Here is a 16,526-nt window from a genome sequence, read left to right on the forward strand (position 1 = left end):
TATTGTTTGGCAGGAGGGCTGTCTACCTGTGAAATTTATAAAATATTAGTAGAAATGGAGGATCAAGAAGACAAATTAAAAGAGGTGTGGGAAAAGGAGACAACAGGGCAGATAGATAGTCAAAGCTGGGGGGAAATATGGGAGAATCTTACGCTGAAAATGTTGTCTATAAGAATAAAAGAAAATTATTATAAATTAATTTGGAGATGGGATTTAACACCAGTCAGATTAAATCAAATAAACAAGGAATATCGGTGTTATGTTGGAGGGGATGCCAGGAAATAGGGAATTATGTTCACATGTGGTGGGGGTGTAAATATGGCAGGAGGGCTGACTAAAAACAAAAAAACACCACCAGCGTCCAAGCATGCAGCATGGAAAGCAGTGTAGCGATGAGCGCTAAGCATCTCCTGCTCCACCAAAGTGAGGCTCACATGAAGGCTGCTTCCATGTGTGGACATCCTTCAGCTGGGAATCCTAAGCAACTTGGAAGAAATGTCGGATACTGCCACTTCTCTGCTTTAAAGTGGGACAGAGCCTCCTAAGTCCAAGGGGGAACCTGCCATTGAAAGTATCCGAGCGTGCAGGATAAAGGAGTGTGTTGGAAGCTAGGATCCCATGCCTAAGCTCTGCCCCAAGTCTTGTGATCAATGGACTTGCTTGGAAGGAACGTAATGAAAAGGCATTGTTGATTCAAGAGCTCCCATCACTACAGTTATGAAATCTACTTTTAAGAGGTCAGTGGGATTGAAGAGACTGAATAGTAAGGCATCTCACAGAAAAAGTAGGAGGGGTATGAGATGTCAAGGACTTTGCTTTCCTTGGGCTTTTATAGAAGATTCTGTCTCCTGTGTGGCAAGGTTGGCTGGTGGGGAGGGGGAAGGGAAGTGAGGCTGGAACTTGGGGGGTTTAACCCTCTTCTCATTCCATTACACACACACACCGCCCCCTAACAAGCAGGCGCTGCATGTTGAATCACAGTAGATTAGGACAAAACTAGCCAGAGAACGGTTCCTTTGTTAAGGCATGAAAAGGACCTTCAGAGAAGGATTTAAAAACTAAAGAGGATGAGGAGGCCAGGCTGGGAGACATATCGGGCACTGAGCCAAGCCTACACTGAAGTACTCAAGTCTCTGTGAGGTTGCCTGTTTGGATAAGGGGAGTCGGGATACCATCTTTGCTTCTCCTCTCCAAGATAGGCCTGGGCAGCAGATGCAGCCAGGACACACGCTGAGCTCCCCTTAGTGATACATGCCAACACTCACCATGTGTTTAAACCATTCATTTTTATTCCGTTCTTTCTAGCGAGAGGTAAAAGCTGGTCTGCACAACCCCTTCTCCACCTTTCATTGTGTGCATGCTGTGTTTCTCCTGAATCAATACTGGTTTGTTTTTAATTCCCCAGCGCAAGATACCACTACCTCTCATTCAGCAGTGACACACACAGGCCAACGTGCCTTTCAGTCGCTGGGCGGGGGCAAGGGCAGATCTTGCCCGCTGCTGCAAAAAGGCAGCTGCTGACCATTTAATAAGGGCTGGCAGACAAGGGATTTGCCATTTCTTTACTTGTGCCCCCACGCTGCTGGCTGCATGGAGCGAGGGAAGGGGGTCCAAGGAGGAAAGGTGTCCATTTCAGGAGGTGGATGGCTGCAGCTGCCCTTTGTAAACGTACTCTAGGGCTGTGGCAATGGTCCGCATGTCCATCTCAATGCTACGTGCCCAGTTTTCCACATCGCCAATCTCCTGCCGGAAAGAAGAAGTCACGGTCAAAACACTCATCTCTTTGCGCCTCAAACTGCATGCACCCTGTTTCTCCACCTGCCCTCAATCTTACTCCCAGACACCCAGTTAGGGCAGGGAGATTTCGGGTGAGTTCAAAGCACACTGTACAGTTTGAGTTCTCTGATTTGGCCTAACTTCTCTGCAATTCTCCTTTGGTTCCTTCCTCTTTATGCAGCCTTTTTCTTTCTCCAAATTCCTCCTTGAAGTCCTCACTTTTTCCATCAAGCTTAACGCATTTGCCCAAGTTTATCCTTGTTGTCTCCTACGCTACAGACAAAAAGACTGTGGTCTCACTGGGACGGAGACTCATCTCTCTTGCTTATACTACTTTGCAAAATGCCATGTCAATTGACAGCACCGTATTAAGAATTACTGTTCACAAGCAACTTTCAATAATTTCAATTGCTTGCGACTTCATTTCAATAGATGAAATGGCTAAGGTACAGGAGAAGAACTACATATACTAGCAGTCTCTGCCAGGATCAGGGATGACGAAACATGTTAATACTTCCAATTAATGTTCCAGAACGTTATACTCTTATCTTTGAGAACAATTCCACAAGACACTACAGCTATATATTGTGGGTTTTTAAGCAGCTATATATGGCAGCTTTAAATAAATTTCTCCATGCAACATTTAGGGTGGAAAACTGTATAGATATAAATTTCACATATACATACCATTTTGGAGGCTAACATATTCTGATTATTTTGTCTCTCTTGCCGAGTTAATAACATGGGCAGCCCCATGCCCAGCAGGTGGAGCTCTCCAACTGATTATTGTCAGGAGCACCTACAACTGGAAGCAGCACAAAGTGTGCTCCGTGACTAGAATCCTATAATCAGGGAGTCTATATTGTTTCGGCACAAAAGCTGTGAATTGGAATATGCAGGCTCCTGGGTTTCCCCAACGTGTCTCAACCTCCTTAATTCCAACCAGGTGTTTTCTCATTCTCTGCTTCCCCATGCATCCTTTGATGTTCTCCCTCGCAGGTATAGGCTCAATACACTGCGGCATCCCTCTCAGACAATCAGGAATAACTTTCTGACAGCAAGAGGAATGGACTCCCTTGGAAAGTGGTGGACTCTCCTTCCTTGGAGGTTTTTAAGCAGATGGCCACCTGTTATGGAGGCTGCAGAAACATAGCATTGTCGAGTTGGAAGGGACCCTGAGGATCATCTAGTCAAAGCACCTGAAATGCAGGAATGCATTTGTCCTATATGGGGATTGAACCTGCAGCCTTGGCAATTATCAGCACCAAACTCTAACCAACTGAGCCATTTATTTGAGATTCCTGCATCGCAGGGGATTGGACCAGATGACCCCCAGGGTCCCTTCCAACTCTGATTCTATGATCACCTACTGCCTCAGATGTCAGGGACAAACTGCGACTACTCAGCAAGCCGCAATACTCAAGGGCTAATTTGTTATTACTTCAATTGTTCTGGCACGCACCAAAGCCTGCCCCAATCCATTCTCCTTTATTGCCCACGAGCCTATTTCTCTCCCTTGTTCTCTGCGCAAACCCAGCCATGCTTCCCCATCCCCAAACCTCACCTCCCATCACCCATCGAGTCCTGTTGTAACTTTTAGGCTAATCTTGAGGTTACTGTGCAAAATATGTGCCTCCCCCGTAGGAGCAGCTATCCCACCGACCTTCAGAGCCTGATTGAAGTTTTCCACCATGCTGATCCACTGGCCGGTCTGTTTGGCAAACTGGGCAGCCTGGATCTGCAATGTCTTCACTTCGTGGTCGAGCTTCCTTTGGTTCACATAGGCCTGCGCCACCCTAGAGTGGGAGAGAGAGAGAGAGGCTCAGCGATTAATTAAGACAAGTAGGGGAGAGAAACAGAGGATATTTCTTTTTGCCAATCCCTCCATCGCTGCGTTTTCTGCTCGGCTCTCCGCCATTCCGAGTGGCTTCCCAGCTCGGAGCGAGCTAACCCCAGGGGCAGAGGCAGGCGCTGGGAGTCTGCAGCTGGGTAAGTTCCCAAGCTGTAGAGGATTTAATGGCTCAGCAACATCTGGCAATCATTATGCAGCACTGGGAACATCTGGAACCTATCATGGCTGAGGCAAAGGCAGGTGAAGGGCTGGGCAATGATAAGGCATGCGAGTGATTTTCCTCACCAAGGGAGAAGAATAAATCGCCCAAACAAGGGTGGGTAACAGGGAAGGGCAGGTCAGTTACCCCCACAAAACAGTAAGGGTGTGGCCAGAGTGGGGAGACTGCGGGCAGCCATGGTAGTTTCAAGATAGATGTTGCTGCGCTGCTGTTATAGGAAGAGATAACGGGACCTAAAGCAATTCATATTCAATTGGGTCGATCACGTGCGTTTCAGGGTGGCAAGCTTCCATGCTTCCAGAACGCTATCAGAAAACAATACAGATTTTACAGCCTGAGGAATGGTTCTATGCAACTTGTAAGTTTGACATCCAAACTTTTTTTTTAAAATTACTGGCTCATAAGGCACTACCTGAACTATTTTGTATACTCTAATAGCCATATGTGGGGTGGGGAAATAGATGGATGAGTAATACATCTAGTTAAAAACAGAACACTGGAGTGCCAACACCCCTCATCCTGCCCCATTTCAGTTACAAGCCAAGAGAAATTGATTTCTTGCCAAAAGTGGGCATAAAACCCAGGCCTCTGTTGGAGCAGCAGAAGTCGTTTTTGCCATAAGCGACTGGGATGGGATCGGGAAGTCACAAGTTGTTGTTTAGTCATTTAGTCGTGTCCGACTCTTCGTGACCCCATGGACCAGAGCACGCCAGGCAATCCTGTCTTCCACTGCCTCCCGCAGTTTGGTCAAACTCATGCTGGTAGCTTCATGAACACTGTCCAGCCATCTCGTCCTCTGTCGTCCCCTTCTCCTTGTGCCCTCCATCTTTCCCAACATCAGGGTCTTTTCCAGGGAGTTTTCTCTTCTCATGAGGTGGCCAAAGTATTAGAGCCTCAGCTTCAGGATCTGTCCTTCCAATGAGCACTCAGGGCTGATTTCCTTAAGAATGGAGAGGTTTGATCTTCTTGCAGTCCATGGGACTCTCAAGAGTCTTCTCCAGCACCATAATTCAAAAGCATCAATTCTTCGGCGATCAGCCTTCTTGATGGTCCAGCTCTCACTTCCATAAACACTACTGGGAAAACCATAGCTTTAACTATACAGACCTTTGTTGGCAAGGTGATGTCTCTGCTTTTTAAAATGCTGTCTAGGTTTGTCATAAGTCACAAGTACAGTCCTCTATTTGGTTTTATCAATGTCAATTTGATTTTGTGTTCTCCAAAATTCATACACAGGGTGCATTGTGGTTAACAGCAGGAAGAAACGGGAGGACCTTGCTCCACAGGACCAGCAAGATGCAAGTCGCTGTGTCCAGCCAGCACCTGTCTTGAAAATGAATGTCTCTTGCTTGGTAAGAGGTAAAAGAAAGTGAAGCGACATGTCACTGTGGAAAGGCAGACAAATAAGCCCACCTTTGGGGAGCTGGAAGAGCTGTTGGAGCTCTCTTCTGCCATATAAATATCACCCTTGGAACGGAAACTGGGAGGGCAAGTTTGCCTGTCCTGATTACATACTGTTTTATGACAACTTTAACAAGGTAACTTGAGATATGCAGATTAAACGGTTTTATACCCTGACTGGCTTAATAAGTAAACCGACTACATAAGAACGCTGTGGTTTTGACTCATCCACCCGTATGCTGTTTACGATGCCAGGTGCTGGGCTATTACTGTACTGTCTTTCCTAGGGGAGAGAAGGAAGCACTTCGCCAGCCCTATGGTCAGTGGCTGTCGGGTGCTTGGGAATCCCACGCGAGGGATTTTGACAGATGGGCAGGATAACCCGGCTGTCAATCATGTGACTGTCAATAATAGTGTCATGTGACTGTCAGCTGGGCAGCCCCGCCCAACTGTCAAGTTTGGACCCGTGAGGCTGATCCAAATAAGGATCTGGGCTATGGAACCAAAAATGCCCCCCCACACCTGCCTTAGTTGGATGATACAGGTTCCTGAATGATGCATTATTTGTTCATGTAGTAGAAAACACCCACCTAAATTGGCTTATATGAATTAAATATACCCCTATTAATGCATTTAGTGTTTGACAGGAATTTCATCTACACCATTCTCTGAGTAAGTCTTTAACATCCCTTCATGAAATATTGTTCTCATTTATTCCTGCCTAATGAAGTGGTTCAATTAAGTTTCAGTAGTTTTTAATGAATTATTTACTACGTTCTGATCCAGTCCCTTCTTTAATCAAATAGGCGTTTATTTGAGATTCTGCTGCTTAATCTGAGGTATTCTTTTGAGAATACTTCCCTAGCCTTCAATGAACTGTTGTAATCCACTACGTTCCTGTCTTTAATGAACTTAGGCAATTAATGAAGTCTTTTAATAGTCCTTGTTAAATCGTTTAAAAATGTTCTTCAGTGAACTAATTCTTTTTGTATTTTGTAAGGGGATATATTTTCTGGTGGGGGGACTTCTGAATTAAGTTAATGTGTTCTCTTTTCTTACTCGACTGTATGTATATATTTGGTGGAATTGACACAATGGCACATATATTTGGCAGAAGATCTGGGTTAAGTCTGGCATATGGGACAACAATGATTCTTGTGCAAGTAGTGAATCTGTCAAAAATAGGGACCAACATTTGTTGGTATTGTCCTAGTGAGAGGCTTGTCATTAAACACTTCATTGCACACATTTTCAACTTACAAATGCGAACCGTCTAACTCACCTGGTCAAACACGTTTACAAAATTCTCCTGTTATTCAACAAGATTTGCATCTTGTTACTAAGCTCTATAGTGAGGAAATATTTTGTGCGTGTAATAAAGTGTGTTAATTATATTAAATACTTTTGGGGGAATTGAAGGAAGTGTTTGAAGATTAGATTGTAAGCTTGTGAGCAGGGGCTGGCTTGTTTTAATTGGTTGTATGTAAGCTGCTCTGGGAGCCCTTTTGGCTGAAGAGAGGGGTACAAATGCTCTAAATAAACCCGGTAAGGAAAGGTAAGTGATAGTTAAAGAGTATTTAGATTCTTGTATGTGTCCGTGCTTCAATCAGGATAGGGCAGCAGGGCTGAACACATTTGCCTGGATCTAGAGCTTGTATGAGCAGAATTCTATTTGTGTGATGCTCCTGCTGGAGTGGCAGTGGTCAACTCCACAAGCTGCATCTTAGCATCTGGAGTTAAACGCTGGCAAAAGGTGGACTGAAACAGAATCCCCATTTGAGGAGCAGACTTTTCTCTGGATACAATCACACCAAGACACTCTGGCTTTCCGAAAATAAGTAAGCTAATATTTATAGTTGGAAATACATGTGGAGATGCAATAAGCTATGCTTGTTCTTGCATCTCAAAAGAGAGTTCCAAGTATGTCTGCTCTCGTGAGGGAGGCAGAAAGATGGGAGAAAGGAAGTGAAGACATGAGGTCAGCAAGAATATTGGTCTAATGCTGACAGAAGATCAACAAAGGTCAGCACAAGTCGGCCAGTCTAGGATGCTTGGAGGTCCCCCCTCTCCTTTCCAATGCAGATACATTAATCACATTTGAGAATCAATTATGAGTTTTTTCTCGCCTGATATCCCTTTGAAAAAAATATTTTCCACAGAGATGGGAATTATATTATTTCTTAGATGGAAGAAAATTAAGTCATTACATGAAAAGCTGGAGTGACAGTTAAGAAGACTTGACCCACCAAAAATTAAGGATATAATGTATTATAAATTAAGGACAATACAGGTTTAGTATTGTGGGATGTTTTTAAAGAGGACCATTTTAGTATTTTAGCAGCTAGAAATGACAAGAGGAGGGAGAAGCTTGCTGTTTTCATCACAGTACAGTGGTACCTCAGGTTAAGTACTTAATTCGTTCCGGAGGTCCGTTCTTAACCTGAAACTGTTCTTAACCTGAAGCACCAATTTAGCTAATGGGGCCTCCCGCTGCCAGAGCATGATTTCTGTTCTCATCCTGAAGCAAAGTTCTTAACCTGAGGTAATATTTCTGAGTTAGCGGAGTCTGTAATCTGAAGCGTATGTAACATGAAGTGTATGTAACCCGAGGCACCACTTTATTGGAAACCAGGCAGAAATCTGGTCATACGATGGAGAATGAACCCTAACTTGGAAGAGCTGGATTCATGTACATATACAGGGCAGAAAAATCCTTAAAACAAGAGATGTTTTGAAAAAGCTACCAAGCGAGGAATGTTTTTAGCATGGCAACTGACAAAAGAACAACAGAAATGCACCATTCCATCTTTAATAAGCACAGAGCATGGAGAACTATATTTCTTCAAACTACAATTTACTGTATAAACACAATGTAGTTGAGTATGAAAAATAATGGAAAATATTTTTATATCAATGGAAATTTCCTAGATTGAATTTCGAAGAAAGGATTACTCAAGCAATTACAGCTCAGGAGGTTATGTACGCATGTCGTGAAGCTGGGCGCCTTTAATTCTGCATTCTATCAAGCCCACATACAAATAGCAGCCCCTATTATGGCCAAGCTTTCAAAATTACTGTATAATGAAGGGAATTACTCCTCAAAGCTGAAAATCAAGCAAAGGTTGCCAATAGAAGAAAGGGGCAGTACAGTAACTGCAAAAACATCACCTTAGCCCAAAAGCTTGGGGGGAAATGTCCCATCACCAACATCTCTAGAGTGACCACAGGTGGTTCTCTATGAGGGGGCAAAGATCAGGATACCATAACAAATGGTCTTGTCCGCATGCATTTTGCAAGGTGACAGTGAAAATGGCAGCGTTGGGTTTTAACCTCACATTGCCTTCTAGCATCTGAACGGTGACAGACTCAAGAAGCTTGATTGGTCAAAGCAGAGATGTTGTTTCCCCACTATCCCACCAGCCCTGGAAGTCATGCAGCTGGAATCCAAGTAACTCTCCCAGGGCAGCTAAATACAGCAAGTGTTTGGGAACAGTGAAGTAATCCCTGCTTTAAAATAGCAGGCAAGAAGCAGGAAGGTGAACAGGAGGCATGCTTTCTGTGCAGAAGTAGTGACGCCTGAAAGCTTATTTCAGATTTGTTTAACACGTACGTTACTACTACTTAATAGACGTTGATTTCTGTGTTCCCCTCCAATCTACACTGTGTGGCAATATCCTTGGGAAAGGGCAAAGCAAGGGTAGCCATGTGGTCTCTCCCATTCTAAACAATCAATACAGACTTAGCAAATGCTGCCAAAAACCCCTAGGGAAGTGTGGGCCAGAAGAATGAAGCAGCAGAGACTTCTCATCAGCTAACCACAGAGCTGGATGGCGCCAACAGCAGAGACTGGACACCACTTGTCAAGGCGATAATAGGTCATGCTATAGAAATGCAGCAACTTCCACTTTTCATGGCAGTGAGAGGCAGGTCTGCAGCTTGGATAAGGCATAGGGTTAGTGGCCCTTCTGTCCACTGTTTATGAATATTGTTTAATTTAATAGGGGAGAACAACTTTAAAACGCAACATGGACCACAAAGAGCTTAGCTGACCAAAATTAAGAAAGAATGCCCTTCTAATTAGCATGTTATACTTTGCTGACGTAAAAAGCTCTTGCCTTAGGGTGTTTTTCAGCCATTATTCCTGGCAATTATTCCTTCTGCATTGTGGATCTTAAGTCACTCTTCCAAAACCTTTACAGTCAACTCCGCAGGCTAGAAACTTAGGTTTGTAAAGCTAATATTCTCCCAATCGTATCAAACTTTCTCAGGCTAAGGCAAATTGCTTTGCTGAGCAATATGGAGGTATTGGCTAAGGCAAAAATTAAAGGAACTGGAAAGCTACTTCAGCAGACACAGGAACTCTCTAGCCCAGCCTTCAATATTCAGCTCTAAGCAACTTAAAGAAGTGTACCAAGATGATGTATGATCATTATGAAACGAAAAATAAAACTGCCAATATCGAAATGCCGTTATACAATTTTATGATGCAACCACACTTGTAATGTTGTGTACAGATCTGGCTGATGTACTCAAGAAGGATATTATAGAACTGAAAAAGTACAGAAAATGGCAGCCAAAGGGACCTGAGGACAGCAGCAACTTCCCTACAAGGAAAGGATAAAATTTGGGGGGCCTCTTTAGGAGTGGGGAAAGGTGACTATGGAGGGATGTGAGAGTTTTATGCAATTATTCATGCTGTGGAGGGCAAATAGAGGTTTTCTTCCTGCTTTGTAATACTAGAACCAGGAGTCATCTGATGAAGTTGAGTGATGGGGAGTTTCAGGATAGATCAAAGGGAGTAGTTCTTCACACGACGTCTAGTTAAACTATGAAATTCACTGCCACAAGACATGGCCTGCCAGCATTAAAAAGTCTTCAAGAGATGCCTGAAAGTAAAAAAGCGATGATGCTAGCTAGAATCTGGGCTGGAGGAGTGTTCCACAATATGGGGCTGGCAACATGAAATGCCCAACTCCTAGGGCAGGCCAGTTAGGTGTTCAACATGGGGGGGGAACTAATAGCCTATGGATGGGGCCTGCATCACTCTTTTTTGAAAGCTATGAATTCAATAGAAGGTGTACCATCATCTGCAATTGAGCTGGGCTCAGGAGATCCTTAAGGTATCCTGGACCCACGTTTTTCAGGGCTTTGCATATAAACACAAGAACCTTGAACATGACCAGGTAGGATACGAACAGCCAGTGCAGATGTTTTAGCAAAGGTATCACAAGCCGTGAGCCATTTATTGCTGTCCGCAGTCCAGCTGCTGCATTCTGCACCGGCTGGAACCTCTACTGAGTCATGACTGTCCCCCACTACTATGCAGGTTCTCAGTTGACATTTCCTTGTTAGGGCGCAATTTAGCAGCCTAAAGGTGGAAAACAGCTCACATGCTGAGATGGTAACATCCACGTATGTGGTACTATTAACCAAAGATTTGTAGGAGTCATCATTACTCAGTACCGCTTACCCAACATTCAAGTGGTCAACCAGGGCTTCGGTTAAGCAAGTGGCTGCAGCGATGGCCTCTCGCCTCCGCCGTTCTAGAGAGAGGGGAAGCAGAGGCCTCTTTAGTGTCATCTCAAAATGTCTATACGTTTTGCGGGAGGGGCACAAATCGAAGATGCATCAACGCTAGCACTCTTTGTCCACATAATGCATGTGCTGCTGCCTTTTCTTCCAAGTTTGGTATTTTCATCTCCACTCCCCTAAGCAAACACTGAGGGCGTTTCAACATCTCCACTGTGCCCCCCACAACTCACTATTTAGCACTCAATTGGAGCAAACAATTTGTTCAGATTTAAAGCTTAAGAGAAGATTTTCCCTGGGAAAGGAGTGTGGCAAGCGGCAAACTGATCTGGCCTGTGCTTTCTAAGCAGACGAAACACAGGAGTGTGGACGAGCCTTAAATGTGAGCACGAACTTATATTTGTGCATCCATATCCTTCCTACTAATTTGACAGTGTGCTGGAAGGGGGACACTGAGGCAGAATAATCAGAAGTAGCCTTTAAAAAAAATGAGTCTGGCAGTGCTCTTCAACCTCGGGTTGGTCTACAGTTGTTGTTGGACTACAACGCCCATCAGCCCCGAGCATTAGCTAAGCTGCCAGTGGGTGATGGAAGTTGTGGTCCAACAGCAACAAGCCACCCAACAGATAAAGTGGCAGAGCGCCAACGTGAACAGATGCCCAAGTGAAAAAACACTTTTTTGGGCCTAGGCAATCCAAAACGCTTCCCTCAGCATCTAGGAAGCCACATGTTCCCCACCAAACCTGGCTCCACAACTCCCCATTTCCTGGCTTTCATTGCTGCTGAGCTCAACGCGACCCTCAATTTCTAAAAGTAAACAGCGGGAACCCAAAACCCCCCAAGTGTCCCTATTTTCCAGGAACAGTCTCTGTTTCTGGTTTGATCCCGGAAAGTCCTGCTTTCCCTTAGGACGTCCCTATTTTCAGCAGGGAAAAGTTGGGAGAGTATGGAGTTATCTGAACCCTGAACCATTTGAAGGCAGCCCTGTATGGGGAAGTTTTTAATGTTTTCTTATGTTTTAATATATGCTGGAAGCTGCCCAGAATGGCTGGGGCAACCCAGTCAGATGGGTGGGACATAAATAGTAAATCATCATCATTGAACGTCCCTATTACATTGGATAAATGTTGGAGGGTATGAAGTTATCTGAACCCTGAGCCATTTGAAGGGGGAGTTTAATGTTTTATTATGTTTTAATATATGCTGGAAGCCGCCAAGAGTGGCTGGGGCAACCCAGCCAGATGGGTGGGGTATCAATAGTAAATAATAATAACAATAATAATAATAATATAGAAAGTCCCTATTACATCGGAGAAATGTTGGGGGGGGGGGGTAAGGGAACCCGGAGGCCCCGAAATGCCGTAGGTAAAGTGCGTAACATTCCTATTCACAGCTGAGCTCAAACGTACACAAGAGAGTAAAGCAGAGGCGCCGGAAACTCCCGTTCGTTCGGCTCCTGACGGCCGGCAGGTACGCACTCCTCCTCCCCTCCCCTTTTCTCCCCAATGACAGCCCTCTGGACCAATAGCGACAACCCACAGCTGCCGCAAGGGCGTTTTCATTGGCGGTGGGCGGTTGCCAAGGCGACGCTCGGAGCAAGGCCCGCGCGCCCGGGGCCCCGCGGTGTTTTGGTTTTTGCGTCCGAAGCAGCCGAGCTGCTACGCGAGCCCGGAGGCTTCGGAAGGGGCGCTAGGCCGCGCTCACCTTGCAGCTCTTTCCTCTCGGCCTGCTTCGCCTGGTGCTCCCTCAGCAAGCGGGAGAGCATGGCTGCGAAGAAGCCACACGGGGAGAGAGTTCTCTTCGCTCCTCTTCCTCGTCATATGACTCCAGCCGTGGTCACATGACTCGCCAAGCGCGCGCTCTCTCTCTCTCTCTCTCTCTCTCTCTCTCTCCCCCCCCCCCCTTCCCGTCACTGGAGGAGCAAGATTTCGAAAATAGGTATAAATAACCCTGCGAGATATAGTTACCATCTCCCTCCCGCCATCTCGCCACGCCCTTTGAAGTTTTGCGTTTTTAATATAGGCAGAGGTACAACAGATTGAATTGAAATACTTCATTGTCACTTGTACAACTTGTATACAGTGAGATCATACTCAGTTGCAGCTGAAAGTGGAAAAGTGGGTGGGGTGAAAATTGTGTACACTTGAAAACATTGGCAGCATTATAACATAAATTCAGCAGTGTAAACAAGTTTTGTTGTTGGGTGCAATAATGGAATACTGAATTGGTTTAGTTTAGGTAAAATGTGCTGGGATTTATGATACGCAAAATGAACTGTGGAAAGAGAAGGGAAGCCGTTGACATTTTAAGGTGGTTTAAAGGAATATTCTAAAGTGTAAAACAGAAAAAAGTAAAAAAAAAAAATTTACGGTATATAAAAAAGGGAAAGCGGGTGGGGTGGGGGAGGTGCTTCACCTGTCAAATTTCTGCCTGTTACGCAGCTCTGGTAAGTTGGTCAAGTTACTCTGAAAACAACACTGTGAAATCTCCTTGGCTGTATCCCATTTTATCATAGGAACACAGGGAGATGTCTTATATATATGTTGTAAGCCACCCAGAGTGGGTGGAGGAAACCCAGCCAGATGGGTAGGATATTAATCATCATCATCATACTGAATCAGACCATTGAGGCCACCTAGTTTAGTACAGTGGTACCTTGGTTCTCAAACAGCTTAGTTGTCGAACAAATCAGCTCCCAAACACTGAAAACCTGGAACTAAGTGTTCTGGTTTTCAAATGTTTTTTGTAAGCTGAACGTCCGATGCGGCTTCTGCTTGAGTGCAGAAAGCTCCTACAGCCAATCAGAAGCAGTGTTTTCGAACAGTTTCTGAAGTCGAACGGACTTCCAGAACAGATTAAGTTCGAGAACCAAGGTACCACTGTATTGTCCACACTGGCTGGTGATAGCACTTTGGGATTTCAGGCAGGGGCCTGTCCCAGCCCTGCCCTGCTGTTCTACAACTCACTTAGCCACGACCTTTCGCCGTCATGGCCATCTGTCATGGATGCTTTAGCAGAGATCCCCACATTGCAGGAGGTTGGACTAGATGGCCCCTGGGATCCCTTCCCGCTCTACAGTTCTATGATCATCCACCATTCCACCACAAAGCTGGTGCTCTAGCATTCTTATTCATTCTGATCTCCCTGCCTGCATAAAAAAACATCCTGAAGACTATTTCAGCAAAGTAAACAGCAGGGTGCAACTTTAACATAGGGCTGTGTGATTCATTTATGCATTCCATTGTTACTTTGTCGCAAGAATCTCCACATGTTTCTGCATATATTTTCCCTATTCCCTTTCCTACTGGAGGATTACTACATATTTTCATGCACACAAATGAGACGCTTTTTGCTCACAACAATTTATATATGCTTATTTTTATAATGTAAGTACGGTTTTCCTATGTTTGCAATTTTATTCTTCTGAATGCGGGTCTCCAGTTTTTCCTAATGTAAGATGCCTCTTGATTCCTTGGTCGGTAAGATACCGTATTTGACTTCTGTAAAGCAGTGTGAAAGCAAATTACAAGAATGGCACACTGAAATAGTGAGACGTGTAGTAACTTCTACAAAATTATTTTTGAGAGTCTTACAAAGGCTCCGTTCATTGCCAGTGCTGCAGCATTCTTGTCAATCCAAGCTATGTCCTGGGCATGTAAGTCTTTTATTTCAGTTCTCCTTTTCTTCAGATAATTGCCATTTTGATTTGTAAATTAAAATTTATCTGGCTATTCATAGACCATAGAGTCCTGTTTTGTTGAATATGGACAGTAGCTTCAAAATGGAAGTATGGCATACATATGAAAGAAACCTATCCCAGGTTATTCTGCTTTTACATGTTCTCTCCCATGCGTATTAAGCCTGCACTTAGGAGAGACCATAAGAAAAAAGAATATGTTTTGCTGTTTACCTTATGATGGGCTGGAAAGATGATGATCTAAAATGAGCAATCAGTAAGGAGCTGGCTATGGTACAGGGATAAACTTAGCCACTATTGCTAAGCGAACCAAGGAACATTATCGTAATGAAGGGTTGTTGGCAGTGCCCTGTCATCGATAACTGTAGAGGGAGGGTGAGTCAGCAAACTCTGACACAGCATCTGATCTCACAGGATTGATTAGTGTGTGAATCAGAGTTAGAGCTGGAATAAAAATAATAATGCTGATTCCAGGCTGGATCGAGGACACTGCCATTTGTAATGGACAAGGTGGGGAAGAGCAACAGGAAAAAGATAAAAAGAACAAAGAAGTCCCAAGAATAAAGGCTGGGCAATTGGATATGATACATTGAGATCTATGTGGCTGTGATATAGTACCCAGCTATAAATTCTGTGTGAGAATCTTGAGGAAATTTTCATGAACTGCAATTGGGTTTACTTGCATATGCATATACTTTACTGAGGAGATGACCATCTTGACATCTTCATCTAACTGTTCAACATACCTCTGTGATTCTAACTTTAATCGAGTCTTTATATTTCCCCTGTCATTTTTCTTATTTCTTTCCACATCATCAGCTGTCTTCTCTAACTACTTTCCCACTGCGTTCAGGTGCCATTAGATTATCTTCCCCAAACTCTATTTTAATCCATCCTCAGGGCAGGGAACCCTTTTCAGTCTGAGAGCCACATTCTCTTCTGGGCAGCCTTTTGAGGGGGGGGTCACATGTCAGTGGTGGGTGGGATTTACTCGCCAGGTGGCGCTGTGGGTTAAACCACAGAGCCTAGGGCTTGCTGATCAGAAGGTCAGTGGTTCGAATCCCCGCAACGGGGTGAGCTCCCATTGCTCAGTCCCTGCTCCTGCCAACCTAGCAGTTCGAAAGCACGTCAGAGTGCAAGTAGATAAATAGGTACCGCTCCGGCGGGAAGGTAAATGGCATTTCCGTGCGCTGCTCTGGTTCGCCAGAAACGGCTTAGTCATGCTGGCCACATGACCCGGAAGCTGGCTCCCTCGGCCAATAAAGCGAGATGAGCGCCGCAACCCCAGAGTTGGCCACGACTGGACCTAATGGTCAGGGGTCCCTTTACCTTTACCCGTGCCTGGGGGGGGGGGAAATAATTTTTTTTCTTTATCCCCCCCCAAAAAAACAACCTAGGTGCGCCCTATGGGCCGGTACGCCCTATAGGGCGAAAATTACGGTAAGTCTTCTTAGGATTACACTCTTACAGTAGAATAGAATACCTATTTTATGTAATAAAAAGTATAGGGACAGGGTTGTACTCTTGTACCTGGACTAAGGAAAGGCCCTATGTTGATGTATTATTACCTTTGACATCTGGACTAGTGTTAAAATTTATATCAAGTCATATAACATTTGTATTAAAAGGAGTAACATCTGGGGAAAGGGGTGGGATTTCTGGGGGTAAAGGGCTGGGGCACCTGTCACTTTTTTGATGACATAAAGTAGATATTCAATTCTTCTTACGCTGTTAAGCATGTTTACTCAAAAGTAGAACTCTAATGGAACTTATTTCATTGTAAATGTATACAATTTCAGTCTCGGTCAGGCACGTGATGCATTGTCTAACAGCTCTTTGACAGTCTTTAACAACAGTCAGCAGTGGGTGCTTTAGAGAAATATATAACAGAGGCTAGAGTGTAAATAGGTTAATTCCCCCAATAGCTTGATGCCTGCCCACTGGCTGTTTTAGCTAATGCCAGCCAGTGAACCCCCTTTATCAATTAATTTTGAATCCTTTGAACATTGCAGTCCCAAGGGAACAACTGAGTTCTGCAGGTTGATAAGATT

The 16,526-nt window shown here is 44.5% G+C and overlaps 1 protein-coding gene across 2 annotated transcripts; it reads right to left on the minus strand.

The window, feature by feature from the left end:
* Positions 1 to 1,267: 1,267 nt before the first annotated feature.
* On the minus strand, positions 1,268 to 12,637 carry BLOC1S1 (biogenesis of lysosomal organelles complex 1 subunit 1). 2 transcript variants are annotated; one of them, XM_028711831.2, is made up of 4 exons: positions 12,483 to 12,637; positions 10,720 to 10,792; positions 3,440 to 3,572; positions 1,268 to 1,743 (listed from the first exon to the last, which is right to left on the minus strand). In XM_028711831.2, the coding sequence occupies exons 1-4, from the start codon at positions 12,541 to 12,543 to the stop codon at positions 1,633 to 1,635; spliced, it is 378 nt and encodes a 125-aa protein (XP_028567664.1). In that variant the 5' UTR covers positions 12,544 to 12,637; the 3' UTR covers positions 1,268 to 1,632. The 2 variants fall into 2 exon arrangements, with proteins under 2 accessions (XP_028567664.1, XP_028567673.1); XM_028711840.2 differs by lacking the exon at positions 10,720 to 10,792 and having other exon boundaries at positions 12,483 to 12,613.
* Between the last annotated feature and the right edge of the window lie 3,889 nt (positions 12,638 to 16,526).

This window comes from Podarcis muralis, chromosome 2 (assembly GCF_964188315.1).
Source record: "Podarcis muralis chromosome 2, rPodMur119.hap1.1, whole genome shotgun sequence".
NCBI lineage: Eukaryota > Metazoa > Chordata > Lepidosauria > Squamata > Lacertidae > Podarcis > Podarcis muralis.

Coding starts and splice junctions, on each gene's coding strand:
- BLOC1S1 (XM_028711831.2), bottom strand. CDS start 12,543: ATGCTCTCCCGCTTGCTGAGGGAGCACCAGGCGAAGCAGGCCGAGAGG. Junction 3,573..10,719: donor GTTGACCACTTGAATGTTGG/GTAAGCGGTACT, acceptor CTCCCACTCTAG/GGTGGCGCAGGCCTATGTGA. Junction 1,744..3,439: donor ACTTCAATCAGGCTCTGAAG/GTCGGTGGGATA, acceptor TCTTTCCGGCAG/GAGATTGGCGATGTGGAAAA.